The sequence below is a fragment of the Oryctolagus cuniculus genome, chromosome 1, assembly GCF_964237555.1.
Source record: "Oryctolagus cuniculus chromosome 1, mOryCun1.1, whole genome shotgun sequence".
Lineage (NCBI taxonomy): Eukaryota > Metazoa > Chordata > Mammalia > Lagomorpha > Leporidae > Oryctolagus > Oryctolagus cuniculus.
Genome location: NC_091432.1, coordinates 29,528,968 through 29,554,445, shown reverse-complemented (window position 1 = coordinate 29,554,445; position 25,478 = coordinate 29,528,968). Strand labels below are relative to the sequence as shown.

General features: G+C 42.0%; 2 protein-coding genes across 3 annotated transcripts in view; one reads left to right on the top strand and one right to left on the bottom strand.

The window, feature by feature from the left end:
• The window catches only part of PRR5L (proline rich 5 like), a 203,472-nt gene extending 184,132 nt beyond the window's left edge, over window positions 1-19,340 (top strand). Inside the window, exons 9-10 of one of the 2 annotated variants that reach the window (XR_011387541.1) lie at window positions 2,320-2,557; window positions 19,086-19,340. Coding sequence is in view for 1 of the 2 variants with exons in the window: in XM_070071463.1 (XP_069927564.1) it covers window positions 2,320-2,324 (5 nt within the window). In the remaining variant the exon portion in view is untranslated. Of the gene's footprint in view, window positions 1-2,319 lie in introns of both variants that reach the window. The other variant, XM_070071463.1, reaches the window with a different exon arrangement.
• TRAF6 (TNF receptor associated factor 6) lies at window positions 3,344-24,202 on the bottom strand. Its single transcript, XM_017346011.3, has 6 exons — window positions 23,907-24,202; window positions 19,654-19,804; window positions 18,250-18,408; window positions 16,864-16,935; window positions 13,626-13,703; window positions 3,344-12,990 (listed from the first exon to the last, which is right to left on the bottom strand). Exons 1-6 carry the CDS (start codon window positions 24,200-24,202, stop codon window positions 12,124-12,126), a joined length of 1,623 nt encoding a protein of 540 aa, XP_017201500.1. The 3' UTR covers window positions 3,344-12,123.
• Window positions 24,203-25,478: the final 1,276 nt, after the last annotated feature.

Below are 25,478 nucleotides of genomic sequence, written 5' to 3'. Positions count from 1 at the left end.
AACGATGCAGTCATTAATGATTTGAACAAAACCTTTGACATGTGTCCATTCTGTATTTGAAGAGTCATGGTTTTAGCATCTCAATAAATTATCCTCCCACGTTGCGGATTCACCTCTATCCATACTTCCCTCTCTTCTGCGATTGCTCACCCTTCAGATACGAGTCACCTTGGATGCCTCATTGAGAATGCAGAGTCCCCAGCACCCCTTTCAGAGCCTCTAATTCAGGGTGTGTGTGATGTGCATTTTAATAAGCAACTTAGGAGATTCTAAGGCTGGTAATCCTCAGACACCTCGACACCTTGAGAAAGCCAACTGGGTGCTGGCGATGATCTTAATGCCATATTGGCCATCATTGGTCACAGAGGACAGGGGTTGCACGTTGAAGTCTTGGGATGGACTGGAGTCCCAACAGTCCATTTTCCTCACTTTCAGGTTGGATGTGGCATCTCATGTCAGATGTTCATTCACCCCTTAGCTGTATTAGTACGGAGGTGGTGCAGGGGTGACCAGGAATCTGTATATATAGTTTACACTACATGAGTTTGCTGACATTCAACTCTTTATTGGCCCCACATAAGTGCTTTTTTTTTTTAGTCAATTTAATAACTCCTCAGGTGTTTCTAACTTGAAGCTGATTTGGCAGCCAACCTGCAAACACAACTGGGACAGGGGAGTTCCAATATTTGAGCAAAGGGCTTCGCAGTTTCCATCAAAATTTAAGGACTCTATTTCCAGAAAACTCACCAAGTACAACTTTTTGCGTATCATCTCAGGGGGGATTTATGAACTCCTTAAAGGTCCAAGGACTCGAGGTTAGTTCTGTTTCACAAATTTCTTTTTGAAGGCTGCATTCATGAGGAGTAGAGCTTTGCTGCCACCTACTGCCATGTGGGTCTTATTCAACATGGGCTTGTTCTACTGCCTTGCCACGCAAGGTCTTCCAAGTTTGGCATTTTGTAGGAGGTATAAAAAGCTCCTGTCTCACACCAGCTAACACGGTAGTGCAGTTCTAGGTGACACTGGGTACACCGTTCATCATTCACACATTGCATTGAACTATCGTCACCACAGGTGTGGGGACAATTTGTGCTTCAGTGGAATACTAGACACTGTCTAGAGCGTACCTTCAGGCTTACTTGATTCTTATTCTGAGGAAGCTTAGTTTACAATGAAAATTACATCCTGTTCACTTCCCTCCTCCACTGTGAAAGGAGCTGGTTTGCCTCTATTTGCCTATTTGTTTCAACATTTCTGGTCTAGGCGTATCTGTTCTTTGGATTCTCCTTTGAACTGGTCATAACACCTGGCTTGTTCCCTCATTAAGAGTTAAATAAAATTGTTAACACATGCTCATTTGCTGTCTGTATAAGAGGCCTAAAACTGTTTTTTTTTTTTTTTATCCCATTATTCTTTAAAAAGAGCCAAAGTTGTATTATACCTGATTCCCATCTAAGAGGGCACTGGCCCTTTTCTTAAAAGCCCCGGGCCAGCATTGTGACATAGCAGGTTAAGCAGCAGCCTGTGATGCCGGCATCCCATATGGGCACCAGTTCGAGTCCTGTCCACTTCCGATCCAGCTTCCTGCAAATACACCTGGGAAAACAGTGGAATGCACCCAAGCAGGAGACCCAGTAGAAGCTCCTGGCTCCTGGCTTCAGTCTGACCCACCCCTGTCCATTGTGGCCATTTGGGGAGTGAACCAGGGGATGGAGGCTGGCTCTCTCTTTCCCTTTGTCTCTCCTTCTCTCTCTGTAACTCTTTCAAATAAATATTTTTTAAAAAATTATCCAATTAAGGAGATGCTCAATGCTGTAATTTTTTTAAAGATTTATTTATTTTATGTGAAAGTTAGAGTTACAGAGAAGTAGAGGCAGAGAGAGGTCTTCCATGCACTGGTTCACTCCCCAGATGGCCCAACAGCCGGAGATGCACTGATCTGAAGCCAGGAGCCAGGAGCTTCTTCTGGGTCTCCCATGTAGGTTCAGGGTCCCAAGGACTTGAGCCATCTTCTGCTTTCCCAGGCCACAGCAGAGAGCTAGATAGGAAGTGGAACAGCCAGGACTCGAACCGGTGCCCATATGGGATGCCGGCACTGCAGGCAGCGGCTTTTTACCTGCTACACCACAGCGCTGGCCCTGTAATTTTTTGATATATTAAAAAATCCCACCTCCCTCCTTTTCCTTACTGCTTTATTAAAACAGGTGACTAAAACTAACCCTCATTGCCTGGGAGGAGGTATGTAGCAAAGCAAACAAACTACAAGTAAACAGCAAGCAAAAAAAGGAGTTTGTAAATCTGGATTTTGTTTTTCCAAAGCTTGACTCCTTAGAATTAACAGAGGTGGAGCAGGAGAGGACCTGAGACTCAGAGAAGCAGAGCGAGATTGGACTTTCCCTCCACAAGACAACGGACTCCAGGCCAAAGAAAGGAGAGGCAAGTGTGGCAGGCCAGGCCCTGAGGGGTCACGCTGCAGGGGGCTGGACAACTGGACCCCAGGCTGCAGGAACAAGAGCAAGGCAAGGCTAGGAGGACCCTGAAGACAGCATCTCTGGAGGTCAGTGCTAACCCCTGTGGCCTGAAGGCCCTTGACAATGTGTCTGTGAGAATGTGGTCTTAAACTTGTGGGGTGCTTTACATCCTCAGATCTGGACTCAACAGGTAAGGTGCAGACTGATGAGCGCATTTTGAGGTAGGTGAGGAGACAGCTAGCAAGGAGGAGCTATCAGCAGCCCCAATGGCACTCATCAACCCCCACTTTCCGTGCAGTGGAAAACCACAGCTTTGGTGAAACTACTGCTCAGCACTGGAGCTGGCCAAAAAATATCCCAGATGGCTGCCGGCCGCATCCTCTCAGTGACCTTTAGTTCTCTGTAATGTCACTGACCTTTAGCTCACTACACTGTCACTGTAACAAAATTACCACAGTTGACGCTCTTGGTCCCATCAGGTACCTGATGCCTTGACACTCCTGGGATTTCCAAAAAAGGGAGAGGAAATGGTCAGTACTCAAAACCCCAGATAAAACTCTGCCTCCTAGAAATATTTTAACTAAGCCTCGCCTCCAGATCCTTCAAAGGGATGGAGCCGAACCTCAGCCTCAACCTCGCCGCGTGCAGCTCTCTATTCAGCATGCCCACGCTTTGCAAGTACATAAATCTGCATGCAAACACATCTTGCTTCTCTGCTGACTTCCACCTAGGTCTCATCCTTGAATTTCTTCTTGCACTGGAGACAAGAAACTGGACTCAGGCACCCCACGACAATTTGTTTTCTGGGCTATATTTTAATAGCAAAAAAGAACAGAACATACCAAATGCATTAGACATAGAAAAAGAGAGTGTTTTTTTTTTATAAACCTTTTATTTCAATAGAGCCAGTGTACATATTTTTCCATCTAGCTGTGAATTTTATTGTGGGTCATGCAGGGGAAAAAAACAAACCTGTAAAAACACTGACCCTACAGGCACGAAAAAGAAGTCCGATTCAGCTCTATGAGCCTAGTTGTACAAAAGCATGTTTTTCCGTGTCTCCTTTCACCATGTGGCAAAGGAGTATCAGATTAGGTTAGAAATCCATTTTACTTTCAGGCTCCTCACTGTCCTGAAAGGATGACAGGCTAATTTCTTTAAGAACTTCTTCCTGTTTAATGACCTGAGGGGGAAACTGAAGCTGGGATTGCAAGACAGAAGCCAGGCCCATTGCCAATTAGGTTAGAGCAGCAAGTGGGAAGGATCGTTTTTCAGGATCTTGGACCCTGCTTTTCAGGGTGGTTTTATAACAGCCTTCAGGAGTTCGTACTCTGCGAAGTAAAAGTGCTTTTAATAACCCAACGATGGAGCAGCTTCATCCAGGGAGTTTACTAATAAGCAGAGGGCAGGGGAGCTACAGTCCTGCAGCTGGGGAGGACGGAGCTTAATTGCTGCAAACAGATTCATGTTGTTATCTGGCTACACGCATCTCTGTGTGTCTGTTTTTCTCATTGTGCCTACAGTGCTTGTGGAAGGTTCTCTGTATGACCTAATTTTGTTTCATGAAATGCAGCCTTAAAGGCCCCAGGGCAGAAACCACAACCTAAACCAAGAACTAGAACGGTTCCTCATTTACCATTTCCTGAAGGAGCAAGGTATTAGTTCTTTATAGCTCAAGTGAAAACGTGTGCCTGGTGGTGTTCTTCCCTCCCAATGTAGTGCATCACAGTCCCCGTGAGAGAACACCAGTAATGCAAAAATCAAAGCAATCCAGCTGTTGTATTAGAAACCACTTGTGGGGGTGGCTGTTCGGCCTAGCACTTTAAGACACCCACCTTCCACATCGCAGTGTCTGGATTCAACACCCAGCTCTGCTCCTGACTCCAGCATCCTAATGCACACTCTGGGAGGCGGGAGTGACGGCTGCAAGTAGTTGGTGCCTGCCACCCAGTGGGGAGCCCTGGGTTGAATTTCGGCCTCAGCCTCCATTCCACATTTGCGGAGCGAGTCAGGGGATGGGAGGTCTCCTGTCTGGATCTCTGCCTCTCAAAGTCTTTTAAAAACCACTTGGAATATTGCTATTATTTACACAGAAATACATACATGTATTTATATGTTATACATACATGTATTTATGTCTCATGGTAAAGATATCATTGCAATATATAGCAATAGGGAACAACGAAGGTAAGGGAGTAGGCACTTCAGTCTGATATTTTTTCCTAAAATAGTGTTCAGTAAGATGCCATTCAAGAAACACTGTTTGTGTCATATCTTTGCAACCACTAAGGTGGAACCTGAAGCCAAAATCCTTGGTGTCTATGTGAGATCAATGTGGATCCACATTCACAAGCTGGGTTTAGAAAGCACAGGGCACACTTATCTATCGAATGGAGCAGACCCTGTTCAAAACCTTCCTCAGTCAATGCTGCAGTTCAGTGCCACTGACCTGATGGAGACCATCCGAGGCCAGGCTACAGCAGGAGCAGAGCTTGTTTATTTGTCCTATGTGGTAGTGGCAGGGGCAGTAATGGAATGTGTGTTGCACTGCATCTGGTTAATTTCTTTAACCCAGCCCTTCAATACAACTTGTGTGTGTGTGTTTAAAGATTTACTTATTTATTTATATGAAAAGCCAAGTGAGAGAGAGAGAGAGAGAGAGGTCTTCTATCTGCTGGTTCACTCTCCAAAACTGATCTGGAGCCAGGAGCAAGGAGCCAGGAGCTTCTTCCTGGCCCAAGGACTTGAACCATTTCCACTGCTTTCCCAGGCCATAGCAGAGAGCTGGTTTGGAGGTGGAGCAGCTGGGACTCAAACTGGCGCCCATAGGGGATGCTGGCACTGCAGGCAGCGGCTTTACCCACTACTCCACAGCACCGGCCCTACAACTTGCTCTTAAAACTAAATACCCATGTGGTCTTTCTGTCATTAGTGTCCTCCCTACCCTCAGTTTGCATTCATTCCCTCTCATAAAGCACCTGTTTTCAGGGTTCAAGTGGATTACAATGACTGCTTACAAATCTCATGTCAACAGCAATTTCTAAGTAATAGCAGGCTTTTTGATATTTTGACCACTGGATGTTTCAATTTTTCAAGTCATATTTCATTCCATAGGTTGTCGCACAGTTATAGAATTATAGAAGGCCTCCCTGGATTCAAAAAATGTTTTTAAAAAACAGATCCCATGTGAATAGATGTAACATATTAATAACATCTAAATATAAATTTCTAGTTCCCATTTTACAGGTAGAGAAATAGACACAAAGAAAAATGATTTACCCATGGTTGGTCAGGAGCAAAACTTGTATTTCAGCTCCTAATTTAGTGGTTTATATGCTAAATTACACTGCATCTTCAGCCCTCAGGGAACATAAGCCTAGAAGCTTGTATGAGCAAAATGTGCCTCAAATTACACTTAACCAGAGAAATTAATTGGATAATTTATCAAGTGTGAAAATAACATTAGAATATTCTGCACAAATGATCAAGGACTTTCAACTAAACCTACTATAAAAATAACCCTTCTGGCAAAATAAATAAGATTCAAATTCAGGGTAACATTCGCACAACAGTTTAAAGTTAGCTTAATGTGAGGACAACATTTCCAGTCATAACACAAATATCATAAGTTCCCCCCAAAGATGTTGACTAGAGTTGTTCAGTTGTTTTAGGAGATGTTTAAAGAGAAACCAAACTTGAAAACTCATTCCAAGTGCTACCTATTAAGTGATGGAATGTAACTGCAGACTCCAGTGCTGGGTATTCTTTGTACAAGTCTTGAAGACTCATCACAACCTGCTGGCAGAAGAAAGCAGGAAAAGTCATGTGTGTTCCTTACCACCTAGAACTCACACGACAAAGACGCTACCAGAGATCAGTCCGCTTCAACCGTTGCTTTCACCCACCATTAGCCGAGTGTGTAACTGCACCAGGCTGTGCTGACAGGACATTCAGCGCAGTTCATCTTCACCTCGTGACTTCCCAGCACGGCTGTACCTCCAGAGGAGCCTGCCCTTCTTCCCCCTCTGTCTCGCAGGCGGGGTTACTGCCCTGCGGAGAAAGCCCCTCCCCAGAGGAAAAGGACCACCTCATTTGTTCTTCTCATAAAATGTTTTCCCCTCCTGGAACTGTTTTTCAGATTTGGGGTCTATAGCAACTTGAATGGGGAAGGGGGCTTTCAAACATGACAGGCACGGGTGATGCTTAGTGCAGCCAGTGGGCAACTCTCTGGAAGTTTGTCTTTGACTAAAAATGCAGGTTATAATTGTTAGAATCTGCTGAGATTCATTCTTTGCTTTCACGGTATCATCCTTTTGCACTTGGGAATACGAAAGTGCCCACTTCATTCTGTACACAGGACAGCAAATGTGAAGCTAGTTACAGCCTATCATGTGAACCTGGGAATATAAAAGGAATGTATTTCAAAAGGAAAACATTCTTATTTGTTCTTCCTTTTTCATTTCCTTAAGGCACTGGGATACACACACAAAAATTTAATAGTATTTTATGTAAGACAATGAGTAGAATTTAATTGAGGCAAGCAAAAAAAAAAAAAAAAAAAGCCATGCTATGCTAGTAACTGATTTTTCCTTTTTTTGACAGGCAGAATGAGACAGAGAGAGACAGACAGAGAGAGAGAGACAGAGAGAGAGAGGTCTTCCTGGTGCGCTGCGCCAATCCAAAGCCAGGAGCCAGGTGCCTCTTCCTGGTTTCCCATGCGGGTGCAGGGCCCAAGCACTTGGGCCATCCTCCACTGCACTCCCGGGCCACAGCAGAGAGCTGGACTGGAAGAGGAGCAACCGGGACAGAATCCGGTGCCCTGACTGGGACTAGAACCCAGGGTGCCAGTGCCGCAGGCGGAGGACTAGCCAAATGAGCCGTGGCGCTGGCCAACTAGTAACTAATTTTAAAAATACTTCCTGGGGGAGGCATTTGGCCATGTGGTTATTAACACATCCATGCCCCACATCAGAGTGCTTGAACTGGATTCCTGGCTCTGGCTCCAGCTTCCTGCAAATGCAGACCATGGAGCCAATAATGGTCAAGTAATTGGGTTCCTGGAAAGCATCTTGGAGAGCTGGATTGAGTTCAATCGAGTTCCTGGATTTTGGCTCTGAATTTAGCTCAACTTCAGGCATTTAGAGGGGTAAATGAGTGGATGGGAGCTCTTCTCTGTCTGGCTCTGTTTTTTTTTTTTTTTTTTTTTTTTTTTTTTTTTTTAAACACCCTCCCCCCTTACTACACACAAATTTCAGTCTTAAGCTAGAAAAAATCTGATATTTAAAAACATTTTCTGGCTGCCAGATACTTGAGGAATCTCTGGATAAAGGAATGACAAACAATTGTCCTTTGGAAAAAGCATATATTCTAATTAAACCCAGAATTCATCAGCATGCTCCTAGTTATCAAATAGTTCCTGGGGGCCTGCACTATGGCACAGCGGGTTAATGCCCTGGCCTGAACCGCAGGCATCCCATATGGGCGCTGGCTCTAGTCCTGGCTGCTCCACTTCTGATCCAGCTCTCTGCTATGGCCTGGGAAGGCAGTGGAAGATGGCCCAAGCCCTTGGGCCCCTGCACCCGCGTGGGAGATCCCGAAAAAGCTCCTGGCTCCTGACTTCAGATCGGCGCAGCTCTGGCTGTTGCAGCCAATTGGGGAGTAAGCCATCAGATGGAAGACCTCTCTCTCTCTGCCTCTCCTCTATGTAACTCTGACTTTCAAATAAATAAATAAATCTTAAAAAAAAAAAAAAAAGAGTTCCTGGTATAAAACCCATTATGGAGAACATTTTATGCCAGTGACAAAAATTAACTGCTACAGGGGCCGACGCCGTGGCTCACTTGGTTGGTTAATCCTCTGCCTGTGGTGCCGGCATCCCATATGGGCACCGGGTTCTAGTCCCGGTTGCCCTGCTTCTGGTCCAGCTCTCTGCTGTGGCCCGAGTGGTGGGGGGCAGTGGAGGATGGCCCAAGTGCTTGGTCCCTGAGCCAGCATGGGAGACCAGGAGGAAGCACCTGGCTCCTGGCTTTGGATTGGCGCAGCATCGGCCGTGGTGGCCATTGGCGGAGTGAACTGACGGAAGGAGGACCTTTCTCTCTCTCTCTCTGTCTGTAACTCTGTCAAATAAAAAAAAAAAAAAGTTAACTGCTAGGGATCATCCAACATTAGGGCAAAAAAACTCACCTTCATTCTATTTCACCTTTCTCTGCTATTCATCCCCATAGTAAAAACAGAACCACATTGTAGTGAAGCCAGGAAGTGTCACTGTTGCAACAGCCGAAGAATAGTAACAAACCAAACCACCAAACTACAAATCAACATCCAGACTTGTTTTCCAATAACAAAACACCTGAGTTGCAGCAATTTTCATTCAGCACTGGATTGGGCATCTCTGGAAAACCAGGAAACTTTTTATCCCCCCCCCCCCCCCCAATTCCAGCATTGTCCCAGAATGATGCCAAAAGATGACTATTAGATGGCTAATGAATAGGGGGGCTAGCAAGCACTGTGGTGGAGTGGGCTAATAAGCCTCTGCCTGCAGCACTGGCATCCCTTATGGGCACCGGTTCATGTCTGGCTGCTCATCTTCCAATCCAGCTCTCTGCTATGGCCTGGGAAAGCCATAGAGGATGGCCCAAGTATTTGGGCCCCTGCACCTGCATGGGAGACCCAGAGGAAACTCCTGGGTCCTGGCTTCAGATTGGCTCAGCTCCAACCATTGCAGCCATCTGGGGAGTGAACCAGTGGATGGAAGACCCTCTCTCTCTCCCTCTCTGTAACACTCCCTCTGAATTAAGTAAGTAAAATCTTAAAATACACAGAAAGACAGAGACTTCAAATGTTTGTATGCCAACTAGGTGAAATTACCATGTTTAAGAGTGGGGTAGGGGCTGGTGCTGTGGTGCAGTAGGTTAAGCCTCCGCTTGTGGCGCCGGTATCCCATTTGAGCACTGGTCTGGGTCCTGGCTGTTCCACTTCTGATCTAGCTCCTTGCTGGTGGAGCAGTGGAGAATGGCCCAGATGCTTGGGCCTCTCTACTCACATGGGAGACCTGGAGGAAGCTCCTGGCTTTGGATTAGTCCAGATCCGGCAGTTGTGGCCATTTGGGGAGTGAGCCAGCAGATGAAGACCTCTCTATCTCCCTCCCTCTCTCTAACTCTGCTTCTCAAATGGATTTAATCTAAAAAAAAAGTGGGGGACAAAATTTGAAAAATGTAAGGAAAGAGAAAACTTTCCAGATTCTGAAGCTGAGTTGAGTCCTATCAATTCTTCTACTTGGAATGACAGCATGAGCATTTTTACTACTCCATATCCACAATGAATAATGTAAAATAGCTGGTTGGCTTGTTATAAAATACCAAATGATAAAGGTTAAAAATAACATTCATTTTAATTAAGATGTGACCCAGATAACAGATACTTCCTTAAAGTAGTGTTAGTGTCGGCAAATAAAAAGTGAAACCAATTTTTTACCAGCAAAATCATTTCATAAGTATTGCTAATGTTATGCTAGTTAGAAATTAATTTCTTAAGACAGAATTTTATGGTTGGAGGGCAGCTTAGAAAGATCTAATCCAACTTATTTTACAGATGGGAAACATGAAGCCAAGAAAAGATGAATTTGAGCAAAAAACTTTAGGACTTGTGAGGTTAATAAAAAAAAAATAGCACACCCTTGTAACCAAGGCAGGAAATGACTCCTCTTAGTACCTGATACACAGACATGCTTTTAATAGATATTTGACCAGGAAACTTTTAAATACCATTTCCTTTTCACTGGGGGGAGGGGTTTAAGAATATTTTATGGCAACAGTTAATTCTTTTTGATAAAAGGATACATTTATTGTAGAAAATATTTTTTTAAAAATAAGAATGCACAAAGAAAATTAGGCATCAAAAATAGTTTAGTATATTTCCTTCAGGATTTTTGTATACAAATAAAAACTACCATTTACTTTTTCAGTGGAACTTGGTAATTATTTATTCATTGAAAAACCACCACAGGAATGCAGCTGTGCAGGTTTCGCTGTGGTGAGGGAGGTGCTGCCATGATTCTCCAGAACCGGTCAGGGGGCATAGACACACGTAACCAGAGGTGAGCCTTGTGGTGATGCTGAGCGCAGCGCAGGGCACACAGCCTGTGAGCAACCTTACTGTCACTGTGTAACAAACTCACCAGATAGGGAAGCGAAAGGTGGGGTGGGTAGGGAGGGGAGAGAGGAAAGGAAAGGGAAAGGCCAAGGCGAGACCTGCCAGGGCTGCCGGAACCCAAACCAGACTCTTCTCCACAAACAAGCACTCTTGGCTTCCCCTTAAACACCGGTCAGGGGCTGAGCTGGCCTCTCTGGAGGTACCATACCATCTCTCATGACCACACAGCTTTTGAAAACCTTATGTAGACAGCATCGTGGATGGAACCTCTTAAATTCTTTTTAAGTGCCTAGCTGTGGGGCTCTGAGAACTAGATACCAGCACATTTTACATCTACAGGCCTTCAACAAATACACAGTGGCAGAAAACCCACCTATCCATGTTAGGAACATCTGGCTACTTCAGTATATTACACAGGCCCCTCCTGCGACCTGCTGGATAGAGGACCTACTCAGGCAAGGCTGTGAGACGACCACCATGTCTTCCAATCTCAGTTTAGTGACCCCTCAGGCACCTCCAAAGATGGAAAGTTTTAGGAAATTATCTTTTCAGGAAATCAATTTATTTCGGTCTATTGAACTAAACCAGAGAGTATTCAAAACAGCAGAAAAATTTCTGTGCATCTAGCTTCTGTCACCAGCAATGCTGAATCACTTCATTTTTATGTTGGTGACTGTGCATGTAAAAACAGAAGACACGTACAAGGCTGTGGAATTCACTCTGCACTAAACAGACCAAGGGTTCAAGGAACACAACCTGAGCAGCTCATATTTGCTGGTTCCCAACGTTACAAACCCTACAGAAATGCTACTTTGTGGTCTCAAGGAAACATAAGGCAGAATAGACCACTTAAACAAGTGACAGACAACATGTTACACTAAATAAGTAAGGTTGTATTTAGGGTTTTAAACTAGTCCCTGAATATCCTTAGTTGACACCTCGGATGGGGGAAAATGAGAACTTAAGCTTTCCAAGGATTTTGGTTCAAATCCTCTGAAATCTATAGGAGGTCAATTAAAACGAGAACTCAACTCTCCAGAGCAGTTACCCTTCTCGCTGGCACTAGCACAAGGCAGTAGTGATTCTCATGTTTAATATATTACATATAACGCTATAAAAATAAGCTGCAGTTTTAAGGAAAGTCCATTGTTACTAAAGATTTGAGTTTCAGCAGTCTGTGGACTTTTTGACATGAAACATACTGGAGAAAAAGCCCATGAAAGTACAAGAGAGGTATACTGACTGATGGGACAGCTGCGGCCACATGCCACAGGCACTTCGGAGGGAATCTATTTCAAAGCGTAGATTCCCGAGGAAAAACTGCCTCAGACACTTGTATCAGAAGTGGTAAGTGACCTTTCTAACAACATTCACTGGTGGGCATTCCATCTTTCCCACTGCCTCCCCCCCCACCCCTTTTTTTCTGCTTGACATGTTTGAGAACAGAGCAAGGAAAGGCACTGTTTTCTTCAGACAGTTGTTCTGAACAAATGAGAAGTTGCTATACCCCTGCATCAGTACTTCGAGGCTGAAAACCCTCCCTCCGAAGGCTACCCATGTCAAAGCGGGTAGAGACTTCACAGCGCACTAATAACGTATCATCCTTTATAAAGGTTCTTTGTCGTAAGGCTTCAAGGTGCATAAAAGTTACATAGCCAAAACCTTTTGGGTTCCGTGGAATTGTGGGCCGCTGGAAGGCAAGTAACTCTGGTTTGGCATCCATTATCTCTTCATGGTTTTGCCTTATGGGTGCTTCAGACTGATCAAGAATTGTAAGGCGTATTGTACCCTGGAAGGGCCAAGGAAGGTGGCTGTCATACTCTCCTTGCATTGTATGCACAAAGAGGGATATATAGTTTGCACAGCGCTGAGCAGTTGGTAACTGAAGGTGCAAGCGCATGCAGAGTTTGTATCCGGGTTTGCCCGTGTAGAATCCAGGGCTGTGAATAACAACAGGTTTCTCCTCTTCTTGAGATTTTAAATGCATCCCAAAGTTGCCGATCTTCCAGATGTAAATTCCATTACACTGCTGTGCTTCAATTTCAGCAACTTTGTCCTCAAGGGTTCGAATAGTTCTTTTGAGCTCACTTACATACATGCTCTGAGTTTCCATTTTTGCAGTCAGCTCCCTAATTTGATGGTCTTGTCTTACAAGGCGACCCTCTAACTGCTGAATAGTTTCCTGGAAGTTGTGGCCCTCTGGATACCCAGAGGGAACCCGGGGCTGAGAAGGAACATCGTACTGAGGCACATCACGTGGAGGTATGGGAGTTAAAGCAAGGTTCAAACTATGAACAGCCTGGGCCAACATTCTCATGTGCAACTGGGTTTTCTCTTGTAGGTGGCGTGCCAAGTGATTCCTCTGCATCTAAAAAATCAAGCAGAAGCCTTAGGTGGGGAATTGATGCTTTGAAAAGTAGGATAAAGACCTAGTCAGGCTAAAAGAGGTTCTAAGTACCATGATCACTTCCTTTACTATTCCACTTCATCAGATTCCATTCAAGGGGATGATCCTGCCTCTCAATTCTCCGAAACACGGAGGCTATTTGGCAAATACTCTGTCAGCTTTCAGTCAGATACATCTCATTCCTACCTACACCAATATCAGAATCTACATCACTCTTTCCTGACTCTGAGATGACTCCCTCTTGTCTAAGATGAATGGTGGCACCTACCTCTTTTGGATATCTCCGAGGTCTTATTCACTATCCCCTTTCTCCATTATCTTCAAACATTCCCTTCTCCTAAATCCTTTCCCTCTGAGTACAATCACCAAAAATTTTTAATCCATTAATGCAAACATCGTGTTGTGCCAAGTCAGCCTGGAAGCGTTAAGCACTGCTAAATGTGCCTTTGCTTCTGTCCGCAGCATTCACATCTGGCTCTACATTATACGATTTGTCACACTGTTTCATAAACATTTATGTTTTTGTTGGTATTCTTCACAAGACTACATAACTCTATGTTTTTGACTTATCAAGAATTAAAGAAAATGTAACTTACCTTTTCATGGCAGCCAAAAGTACTGAATGTACATGGAATTGGAGCGGTAGGGCAGTCTAGATCATAATGATTAGGCATCTGAAAATCAGAACACAGGGTGAAAAATGTTTTTACCTGCATGTTAGAATGAAAATTACATTTCATATAAACAAAACTGTATATTGCCTATGGCTGCTTTTGCACTACACTGGCCAAGTTGAGTAGCTGTGATAGAAACGTAGCCCATAGGGGCCAGTGCTGTAGCGTACTGGGTAAAGCCACTGCCTGCAGTGCCAGCATCCCATACGGACTCTGGTTTAAGTCCTAGCTGCTCTACTTCTGATCCAGCTCTCTGCTGTGGCCTAGGAAAGCAGTGGAAGATGGCCCAAGTCTTGGGGCCCCAGCCACCCACATAGGAGAGTCGGAGACTGGAAGAAGCTCCTGGCTCCTGACTTCGGATTGGCACAGCTCCAGCCATTGCGGCCATCTGGGGAGTAAACCAGCAGATAGAAAACCTCTCTCTCTGCCTCTCTGTAACTTTGCCTTTCAAATAAATAAATAAATAAACCTTTGAAAAAGAAACATAGTCCATAGAGTTTAAAATATTTACATCTAAAAGTTATAAATCACTCAAAATTCACTTCAAGGAAATAAATTTGTTCCTGTTGCTGGGAACTGGCACCCTCTAGTGCCATTTCAGAGAAAAACACCCTCTGAAAACAACTGGAGATTCAACAACTCAATCTAGTCTCTCACTGTGGTCTAGGGTATTCAATGGACACCAGTTTACTTAAATGCACTGAAGCCACGGACTATATTCATTGCCTCCCTCATGACCAACTTTCATAAATCATTTTACCTTTTGCTAATCCAAGCATATTTTAGCTATACTAGGGAGACTCAGGTATAAGAAATGCACTTCAAACACATTTAATAAAAGCTTAAAAAGTCTCAGCCTTAAGGTGAGATTCATTACAAAGAATCATGTTCTTTGAAACTGTTGCCAAATTCTCTTTAGAAATTTACTTTGGTGGGGTTGGCATTGTAGTGTAGTGGGTTAAGCCCTGGCATGCCAATGCCTGCATCCCATATGAGTGCAGGTTCACGTCCCGGCTGCTCTATTTTCAATTCCTGAAATGTACATGGGAAAGCAGCCAGGACGGCCCAAGTGCTTGGGCCCCTGCACCCAAGTGGGAGACCTGAATGAGGTTCCAAGCTCCTGGCTTCAGCCTTTCCCAGCCCTAGTTGTTGTGGCCACTGGGAGGTGAACCAGTGAATGAAAGATCTATGTCTCTCCCTCTCTGTAACTCTGCCTTTCAAAATAAATCTTTAAAAAATAAAAATTAAAAAAGAAATTTACTTTGGCTATTGTTGTATAGTTGCTATTTCAAGCAGAAAGTTTAGAGATCACTGAACCCACTCTTTCATTTCTCATTAAAAGGCTTATTTACTTGAAAGGCAGAGACAGAGAGAAAAAGAAGGAAGAAGGGGCTGGGCCAACCCAAAGCCAGGAATTCCATCCAGGTTTCCCATGTGGGTGGCAGGGACCCAAGCACTTAGGCTATCTTTCACTGTTTTCCCAGGTGAGCTGGATTAAAAGTGGAGCAGCTGGGGCCTGAACTGGCACCCATATGGGATGCCTGGTGTTGTAGGCATTAGTTTACCCCACTATACCACAACACCAGGCCAAATCTTTCATTTCTCTTGCTCTTTTTTTTTTTTAAATAAAGATTTATTTATTTGAAGTCAGAGTTACAGAGGTGGGGGGGAGAGAGAGAGAGAGAGAGAGAGAGGGAGGGAGGGAGGGAGGGAGGGAGGGAGGGAGGGGCAGAGGTCTTCCATCTGCTGGTTCACTTCTCAGATGCATAGACAACCAAGGCTGGACCAGGACTAAGCCAAGAGCTTCATTTGGGTCTCCCAAATGAGTGGCAAGGGCTCAAACATTTGGGCCAACTGCTGCTTTTCCCAGGCCATTAAAAGGGAGCTGGATCAGAAGTAGAACAGCTAGGACATGAAACGGTGCCCATATGGGATACTGGCGATGCAGGCGATGACTTTACCCATTACACCACAATGCTGGTCCCAATCCTTCATTTCTTAAGGGCAAACCATCTAGAACAGGGATCAACAAACTTTTTTGTTACAGGTCAGATAATAAATGTGAAAAATCAGCCATACAAATAAAAACATGGGCATGGATGTGTAGCAATAAAACTTGATTTATAAAAAAAGCTCAGGGCCAGATTTGGCTGGTGGGCAGGTTTGATCACTGATCAACTTGCCAGAGATCAGCAAGCAAATTAATGGCACAACCAGGATCAAAATGTTCTGATTCTTAGCCTAGGGTTTTGTCCTACATTATATTTTATTTCTGCTAGGTTTAAATGTGCTACATAGCTTCCTTTATATATTGACAGAGCAAAAAAAGAAAACCAGGCAGATGGGATTTTCTAAGTGAAAAAAGTTTAACACCTTCAAATTAAGGCTTTGTAAGGAAAAAAAACTAAATGACTCGCGTTACAGACAAATGAAAAAGTTCGGTAAAGTGACAGGTCTTGCTGGCTTCTTCCTAATAAGGTAATCAATAATTATCTCTGGGATTGCAAATTTTTAGGTGAATAGTGAATAATAGTCACATATTTTGGTTAACTCCCCAAATGTCAGAAGATAGCAATCGGATGGAATTTTCCTTTCTTTATTAGTAATCCAAATGTATAGTTTGTTTTGCTTTTTATTATTACCAGTTCTGACAATGTCCTGTCAGTGGCCTCTAGGACAACTCAACATAGGGAAAACAAATTCTGAGAATCTCAAAACTTCCCTAAATGCCTGAGGGGCTGCAACTACAAGTACTGCTCTGCTATTGAATAGACTGCTTGCTTCTACTTCATTGTTCCCTCTCTCAGCTGGTCTCTGGATACCTAGATCTGCATTCTACACTGTGTAAACATGGTTTTTCTTTCTTTAAATGGGACTCTTTCATCTGATTATTTTTACCTCAAAATTACCTGTTTTTCTCGGGAATTTTTATGAATTCACATAAACAAGTATTATGCTATTGACTAAGAATTTTAAGTACTGCAAAGGGCTGGATTTTTTGTTCTTTTGTAAGTTTTTAATTAATTTATATGAAATATTTTCACACAGCTCAAATACTTCTTCAACTATATTCACTTTGCCTAACTTTTTTAAATTAAAAAACTAACTTGCTTCTTTAAACTATTTTTGGAAATAGTAATTTATTAAAAAGTCATTATACCTGTTCTCTGATGAGCATGGTATTGCAGTATTCACAAATGACATTTGCCAAAGGACAGTTCTGGTCATGGATCTAAATTTTAGGAGAGAAAGATAAGCACATGAAACTCTGAAAAATCAGAAACACAGGTCATTTATATAAAAAGTATTTTTCTCACTGTGTACAAACTAAGAATATCAAGTTATATGAAGCAAAAATGTGAGAATATACAAAAAAATTTTCTCTCCTATTGCCAATGTAATGAGATTCATTCAACCTTCTAGTTTTTTAAAGGAATATGGTAGTATGTGAAAGAATTTTAGAAATCACTTTCTTTCAACTGGTGGCATAGTATCTGTGACTAGCTTGGACACCATGTACCAACAGTATACTTCTGTAAAAGCAAACTTCTTCCAAAAATTTTCAACAGTATGACAATTTAATTAAAACTTGTCAGCAGATTAAAGTACAAAGCTATATCAGGGCATGAGACTTTGGGTGCTCAGCTTCCTGTAAGCCCCAAAAGGGTGATCTTGTTTTCTGAAATACAAGGACTTCAGTTTAGCTGATGCACTGAGAAATAGTTAAGTCCATCTAATTTACTGAAGTTAAGGAAGGAGATGTCAATTTGCTCTAATCATGACAGAGAATTCCCTAAATTTTTAGCAAATTAGTTGAGTTTTAAAAAATAATTAATGCATTTAATTTCCTAAGTAGGAAAAATTATCAAAACAAATTTATAATTACAAGTTTAAAGAAATAAGTTATAGAAGAATCTAAGTTATACTTAGGTTATTATAGTAACAAAGACATAGGTTAGGAATCAAGGATTAGAATTTCAGTGTTAGCTTTGCTAGTGACAATAATAACAATACAAAACTACTTAACCTCCCTATATTTTAGTTTCTGAATGGAGTAACTGCTCTGTCAAGTTGATGCTCTCAGGTACCTTGATAAACCTTTAAATTGAGGTAAGGCATACTTACTGAAAAATGAATATATCCTATAGTACAAGGGAACACACTTTATGGGATTTCATTTATTCATCATAAAAATTCTAACAACCCATTCTCTTTTTCAAAACAATTCTACGTAAGTCTTTCACTATAAACATGCTAACTTATTTGTCTCCAATCCAAGATCGGTCATTAAAATATCAAACAGCATATGCCTTTCCTAGAAGCTTTTGTTCCTTGCAGATCTACAGTAGTGGTAGGAAACTAATATAAACAATGTTTCCTAACAAGCATATGCAAATTAAACTCTATACTTATAAGCAATCACTAAAATCGCTTATTGAACTTTCTTTCTTCAAAATCAGCTTCTCCAAAATTGATTATGCAGACTCTTGAGTTGAAGTCTTTCTTTTTTAAGTACTGGAATTAACAAATCCAAGTTGGTACATGCCTCTTTATCTTCAAATGCCATGGATACCGCACAGTTTATACAAGAAACTTGTCTCCTTGGACAATCCTTGAGGATGTGAGTATTAATTTGGCATTTCTGGAAAGGACGTTGGCACTGAGGACAATTCACAAGAGCAAACCCACAATGTGCTTGATGATCCTACAGTAAGGAAAAAATAATTGATTAGTATTTGTCAACTCTGAAGAAGTTTTCTAAAGATAACCTAAGAATACCCTATTCTCTTTCACAGAATTGACAACTGAACCTATTCTGCCTAGTACACACCACAGAATCATTCACATTATGAAGAAAGGGATTCTGAAATTCATGCATCCAATTAGGGAAGAGAAATGGAAAGCAATCAGTTTTCGGACTGTTAATTCAGTACTATGTCAAAAGGGACACTCTTCCAACAAGAGCTAAGGGAAAAGAGCAAGCGGCAAATTTGTCTTGAACATTTAATTTCAAATAGAACATTTTTAATAATACTTAATTTTTAGTAAAAATTAAAAACACCAACCTAAGAACTAATTTGTTTACAAGTAAATTATATTATTTGAATTTAGTTGATTTCAAACTACAGGAGTACGCTACTTAGTTCAGAGTAAAAAGTATAACTTAGAAAAATACAGAAAAAAAATGATAAGGATAACTAAGAGGATGGCTACATGGGACTTAATGCTTATTTCAAAATGCAAGAAATGAAGTTATTTGATTAAAATGTGACATTTGTATAGAGGCCGGCACCGTGGCATAGTGGGTAAAGCCAACGCCTGCAGTGCCAGCACCCCACATGGGCACCAGTTTGTGTCTTGGCTGTTCCATTTCCAATCCAGCTCTGCTATGGCCTGGGAAAGCAGTAGAAGATGGCCCAAGTCCTTGGGCCCCTGCACCAACATGGAGACCCAGAAGCTCCTGGCTTCAGATGGGTGCAGTTCCAGCCATTGTGGCCATCTGGGGAATGAATCAGAGGATGGAAGACCTCTCTCTCTCATGAATCAGCAGATGGAAGACCTCTACTCCCCCCCCCCCCCCCACCTCTCCTTCTCTCTCTTTCAAATAGATAAATAAATCTTAAAAAAAAAAAAAAAGTGACATTTATATGTGAAAGGCTCTTGGCTCAGTTTTACTAAAGATAATGTTCACCCCAAAAACTTGTAGAATAATAGGAACTTCTGTTTTATTACTCCTAGGGCAAAGCCAGGGCAGATGGAATGGGAAATGTCATTTCTACTTATATTTATATTTAATAATCCAGAGGCTGGTGTTTACTAATTCAGCTGGAATTAATTAACCAATTCTATGTCAGGTACTGGTAACACAGAGATGGATACAGCAAAGTCCCTATTCTTTAGGAATCATCTTTCACACACACCAACAGTTCTTAGAAAATAACTTTAGTACCTCAAGATGCCTCAGTTCCATCTTGTGCAAACAACCTTCATTTGGACACTTCACTGTCAGAGAAAGAATCTCTCGCTTTGCAAAATTGTCAGGAAATAGCTGATTTTCCAATAGTATTTCATTGTCAACTGGACATTTGTGGCCTGCATCCCTAAAAGGTAAAATAAATACAAGCAGATTTCAACATACACATTAGAAAATTCAAACTTTAATTCACCACCTATTAATCCTCAATTATTATTTTCTATGGAAAAAAATTTAACACATTATACTCTATAATATACCAAAATAAACCGTCCTTCTATGGATGGATTACAAATTGTTCTTTTATGAAATGAGTACAACTAACACCACGTCACCTATCAAACTATGAGATTACAGCTTGGGGGCTAGATTCAGCTAAGAAAAAGAGAAAAAAATGAATAAAATAATATTTAGATTGGCCTAAAATGAGGTGAAAGTTAAGAATGGGAATTCTGGCTGACCCATTCATTCAGCACCTGTATGGTAGACTAGTAAAATGGAATATGCTGTCCACATACTAGTAACATGTCTATAGGGTACTGTGCAGTCAGTAAGTAAAATGTTAATTGGTTAGCAGCATTTTACAGTTTATTCTGAAACAGTCACTGTAACACTCTAGTTCATAGGCAACAAACACTTCCCTTTATCTGTATATCTAGGGTGCACTTTCCAGTGGTTTATTGTGTCTTATGATGGAAAAACCATCCTCAGGAATCCTGGGTGTGTCATTTCCCTTTGACTTTTTGGGAAGTCTCAATCTTCACTCACAAAACGTGATGGTCAGGTAGAATACAGGAGACTTAATCAATCCCACAGACATTTGCTACGTATCTCTGTACTCAACAGTTCAAGTTGCTATAGTAGGTAAAAAGGTTGCTGAAAACTGGTGTCTGTGTCCAGTGGCTCAGAACAATAAAGGTGAGAGACTTTTATTTTCATGGGGCCTCTCTGACTGTAGTGTTGTTACACTGTCACATTTCTCTACAGAGCATAGCAAGTCATAACAAACTTACTGAAATACGTACCATAAACTTAAAGTGATCCATGCTTAAGAGAAAGAACTTTATTAAGTAAATGGAAAAACATTACCCACAGTACTAGCAATCACTCCAAAAGAAAATGGAGTTAGACTGAGATGAATTTTGATGCCTTGAAAGATTATAGTCATTGAGAAATTTCAGAGGAGTTCCTTTAACAACATGAAAGGCAAAATAAGAGGTCATTTCTAGCTTAGAGGGAGATTTAAAAAAAAATACTAAAAGCCTCAGACTTCCTTTTGTGGGTTTTACTTCCTTTTCAGACCCCCGTCCTACTACTTTCATGCTATTAAAAACTGATAGTGCAGTGAAGTTTTGGTGCAGCAATTAAGATGCTTATATTGAGTGCCTGGGTTCCATTCCTGGCTCTGCTCCCAATTCCAGCTGCTTAATGCCCTGGGAGGCAGCAGGTAATGTTTTAAGCAGTTTGGTCCCTGCCACCCATGCAGCAGACCTGGATCAAGCACTAGGCTTCTGGCTTTGGCCTGGTTCAGTTCTGGCTATTGCAGTATCTGGGAAGTGAAGAAAAGTCACCCATCTATAGTATGGTTATTATTTGAACTTAAATACAACATAAATACAAATCATAACAAAAAGGGGAAAAGTTGAGTCTTTAACAACACTCTCATGAATATCCTAAACCAGTGGTCTCAACCAGAGGCAAATTGTTTCCAGGGAGCATGCTGGGTCTCACAACTGGAGAGGGAGATAATTAGTGGCAACTGGTGAACTGAGTTCAGAGATGCTGCCAAAGTTTCTACAATACACAGCACATTCCCAAATATCAACTGTGCTAAGCTCAAGAACTACACAGACCTTGTTAATTCAAAACTGGGCAACATATTTCTCCCCCCAAAATTGAAACAAGAACCATGTTCCCCTGTAACTCAGATTAAACCAGGTCCCAAGTACAGACAGTTAACCTAATTAATTCAAGTTTTATACATAAGTTATTGTAAAAATTGAGATTAAAAACTTAGGAGACTAGGGCCACTGCTGTGGTGCAGTGGGTTGAACTGCTGCTTGCAATGCCAGCATCCTATGAGTGCTGGTTCGAGTCCTTGCCGCCCTACTTCTGATCCTGCAGCTCCCTACTAATGCACCTGGGAAAGCAGCAGAAGATGGCTCAAGTACTTGGGCCCCTGCCACCTATGCAGGAGGCCTGGATGGAGTTCTAGGTTTTTGGCTTCAGCCTGGCCTACCCCAAAATGTTATGGCGATTTAGGGATGAACCAGCGGACGGAAGATCTCTGTCTTTTCTTCTTATTCTGCTTCTCAAATAAAAAATTAAAAAAAAACCTTAGCAGATTAATGAATAACTAGAGATGGAAGATTTAACCCACTAAAGAATGATCCTATCAGGCTACCTAGATGGCTACTTATTGAAGAATACAAATGTGTCCTTTTTTTTTTTTTTTTTTTTTTTGACAGGCAGAGTTAGTGTGAGAGAGACAGAGAGAAAGGTCTTCCTTCCATTGGTTCACCCCCCAAATAGCCACTATGGCTGGCGCACTGTGGCTGGCATGCTGCGCTGATCCAAAGATTTTTGTCTTGTATAGAACTCCTTAATCTAGGCCAGCGCTGCAGCTCACTAGGCTAATCCTCCACCTGCGGTGCCGCACCCTGGGTTCTAGTCCTGGTTGGGGCGCTGGATTCTGTCCCGGTTGCTCCTCTTCCAGTCCAGCTCTCTGCTGTGGCCTGGGAAGGCAGTGGAGGATGGCCCAGGTCCTTGGGTCCTGTACCCGCATGGGAGACCAGGAGGAAGCACCTGGCTCCTGGCTTTGGATTGGCGCAGCATGCCGGCCGTAGAGGCCACTTTGGGGGTGAACTAACGGTGAAGGAAGACCTTTCTCTAACTGTCTGTCAAAAAAAAAAAAAAAAAAAAAAAAAAAAGAACTCCTTAATCACCTGAAAATACTCCCATTCTCCCATTGACCTTTTAAACATAGTAGAATGTATCTATCTCCTAGGAAATGAAGAAGTTGAGTCAATTGTGAGGATGTCATTCAGTTAAAGTAACCATAACTTACTGAGTACTTCTGGTGGGTCAAGCACATTCCCAGCATTTGAGAAGTATCAAATCAAATAAATTTAAACTTTTGCTCTTAAGGAGCTTATCCTCTAGTGGGGGAGTACGCAATAAACACACAAATTATCTGGTGTTTCAGATTGCAAAAGTATTAGGGGAATAAAAGGAAAGTAGGGCTTAGTAAGGGAAACTGGGAGTAGGGTAGGAGATAAGGAGGGTAGAGGCATGCTGTGATAAAAATAGGGCAGCCAGGGGACCTATGAGAAGGAGATAGTTTTCTAAGCAGAGAGAACAGTTAAAGCCATGCACACAGGCAGGGATGTGCATGACATGTTCAAGTGACAGCAAAGAGGGACTGTGTGGAAGAATAAGAATAGTAGAGAGATGAAATCAGAAAATAAATCATAGGCCTATCATACAGGGCCTTCTAAGGACTTTGGCTTTTATTCCTCCACTGCAACGTTATGAACGGACATGACATCACCTTACTTATTTTATCAGGTTCACTCTGGCTGCTGTAACGGGAATAGACAGGAAGACATCAAGAGTAGGAGGGAGGCCTGGTAGAGCTGATGGTGAGTCCTAACAGGGCAGCACAGTAGAAGCACTGAGGTTTGATTATGGATGTTTTATAAAGGTAGAGCTTTCAGTTAATATTTTATTTAAAAAAATGTTTATACTCTACTTCCCATCCAGCTCCCTGCATGATGCACTTGAGAAAGTAGCAGAAGATGGCCCACAACCCCCACCCCCTACCCCAACTCTGCCTTTAAAATACATAAATAAATCTTTAAAAAATAACTGATCATTTACAGAATTAGCCCTCTTTGTATGTCTGAGATTACCATATTCTAGTAGCACCATCCTTTAAGATACATTTAAAAATATTATTTTCTCAAAGCACAGAGTCATATGTTTGTCTGCTTTAAGACTGCTTTAGGATGACTATTTATTTTCTTATTTATCTGAGGGTCATGGCAGGGAAAGAGACAGAAGTCACCATTTGTATTGTAATAGGAACTGGGATAAGAATCTAAGTTTCTAAGTTTCTCAGTGCTTTTTCTCTAAGCAGCATTTCATGCATGAGACTACCTTTGGGATGCCCTGTGTTCTATACAATCATGTTCTCTGCATTTGGTTTTGTTACAGGACATCATTCATACCTTATTGATTTGATGATGCAGGCTTTGCAGAACCTATGGCCGCATGGGGTCTGCACTGCTTCCCGTAACGCCATTAAGCAGATGGGGCATTCATACTTGCTTTCCAGGGGTGGGTCGAACTCCACATCATATCCCTGGATGTCTTCCACAAACGAGCCAGAAAGGTTCCCCGTGCTGGCAGTCCCACTCACACTGTCATCTTTGGCTGCAGCACTGCATGAGCTGGCCATGGCCGCACAGCAGTCACTTTCAGACTGGCCAGATCCACAGCTGTTTTCACAGTTTAGCAGACTCATTGTAATTTAATTACCAAGTGCTCTGTAAAAATAAGAAAAAAAAAGGGGGCCTTAACATACATGTACATACAAACATATTATAATTTACCTATGCAAGTCAACTTTTAGATTATGTCCATTAACTGTGTTAATGTCATTTATAGAAAACTTAAAACATGTCTTGAATTTTGCTTCGTGACTGCTATTTTCTAATAAGTTACCTGATTCTCTCCTGCAATAAATATTTACCATCATTTATGCGAAGCATTTGGAGCATGCAAAGGCGGCTGTGTTAAGGAGTTTATGATCCAGCAGAATTCCAGAATATAAGATTAAAAAAGGAAAAGTACTTCAATTGTAATACTCATCCAGATCATAATTATCTGTTTATATGTCTGGTTCCTGTGACAGGAATTTAATTTTCATTTCCATACCCTCAGTGCATGGTACAAGATTTTTTCATTTAATAGGTGTTCACTAAGCATTTGCTGAAGAACTTAATCATAGTAATGCTGTTCCTTCAAGCTTCTTGAGCTGCAAAGTACAGCGAGCAGGCAGAGTTAGGAAGAACAGTGCACAAGGAATCGGGTGACCATGTGCCACTACTGGATCTGTGATCTGGGACAAGTTACTTCATTCTTTGGATCTTGGTTTCCTCTTCTAGGTCTAAAACTATATGAAGACTTCCAAATGCTCATCTTGGGGATTTCTACTATGTGGAAAGAATGGAATTAAAAAAGTGTATCTTTATGTTCTTCTGCCTCCAGTCAGATCAAATGACTATGTTTCATTATTGATGACTGGAAAAACAAGTGAGGTTTTGTTTGTGGAAAACTATGGCTTTCATGAGAAGGGATATCTTCAAATCCTAAACTGTCAAGGCTCTTACAAGTAGGAAACCAACATCTAAAAATAATTCACAGCTCATGTAACCATGTCTCTGAAATGTCCTAATGTGCCAGATATAGTTCCAGAAGCAATGCAAGGCTTCAGGTGATACAGTAGGCAATGATCTCCCTGGCCATCTCATTTTTATATAAAAATCCTGGCTGCTGCTTTTCCTAATAGAGGCTAGAGTGGGCCTCATTTTTTTTTTCTTCACCATTACAAATACCTTTCTGTTGTCCACAAGAATTTGAGTACCACTATGATGAGCACCTACAAAGACCATGGCACTGTTCTGGCTGGAAAGGCAGCACTGTGAAGTGGTGAAGAGCTACAGCTGGATGATCTGGGTTTAACTCTTCTGCCATCCCTCGGTGTATGACCTGGGCAAGTCATATGAGGGCACTTCAGA

Excerpts from the sequence above, each read along its gene's own strand:
- TRAF6 (XM_017346011.3), bottom strand. The coding sequence starts at position 24,202 with ATGAGTCTGCTAAACTGTGAAAACAGCTGTGGATCTGGCCAGTCTGAA. Across the intron at positions 18,409-19,653 it reads TGGAACTGAGGCATCTTGAG|GATCATCAAGCACATTGTGG; the intron begins GTACTAAAGTTA and ends TCCTTACTGTAG. Across the intron at positions 13,704-16,863 it reads CCATGCTCATCAGAGAACAG|ATGCCTAATCATTATGATCT; the intron begins GTATAATGACTT and ends TCTGATTTTCAG.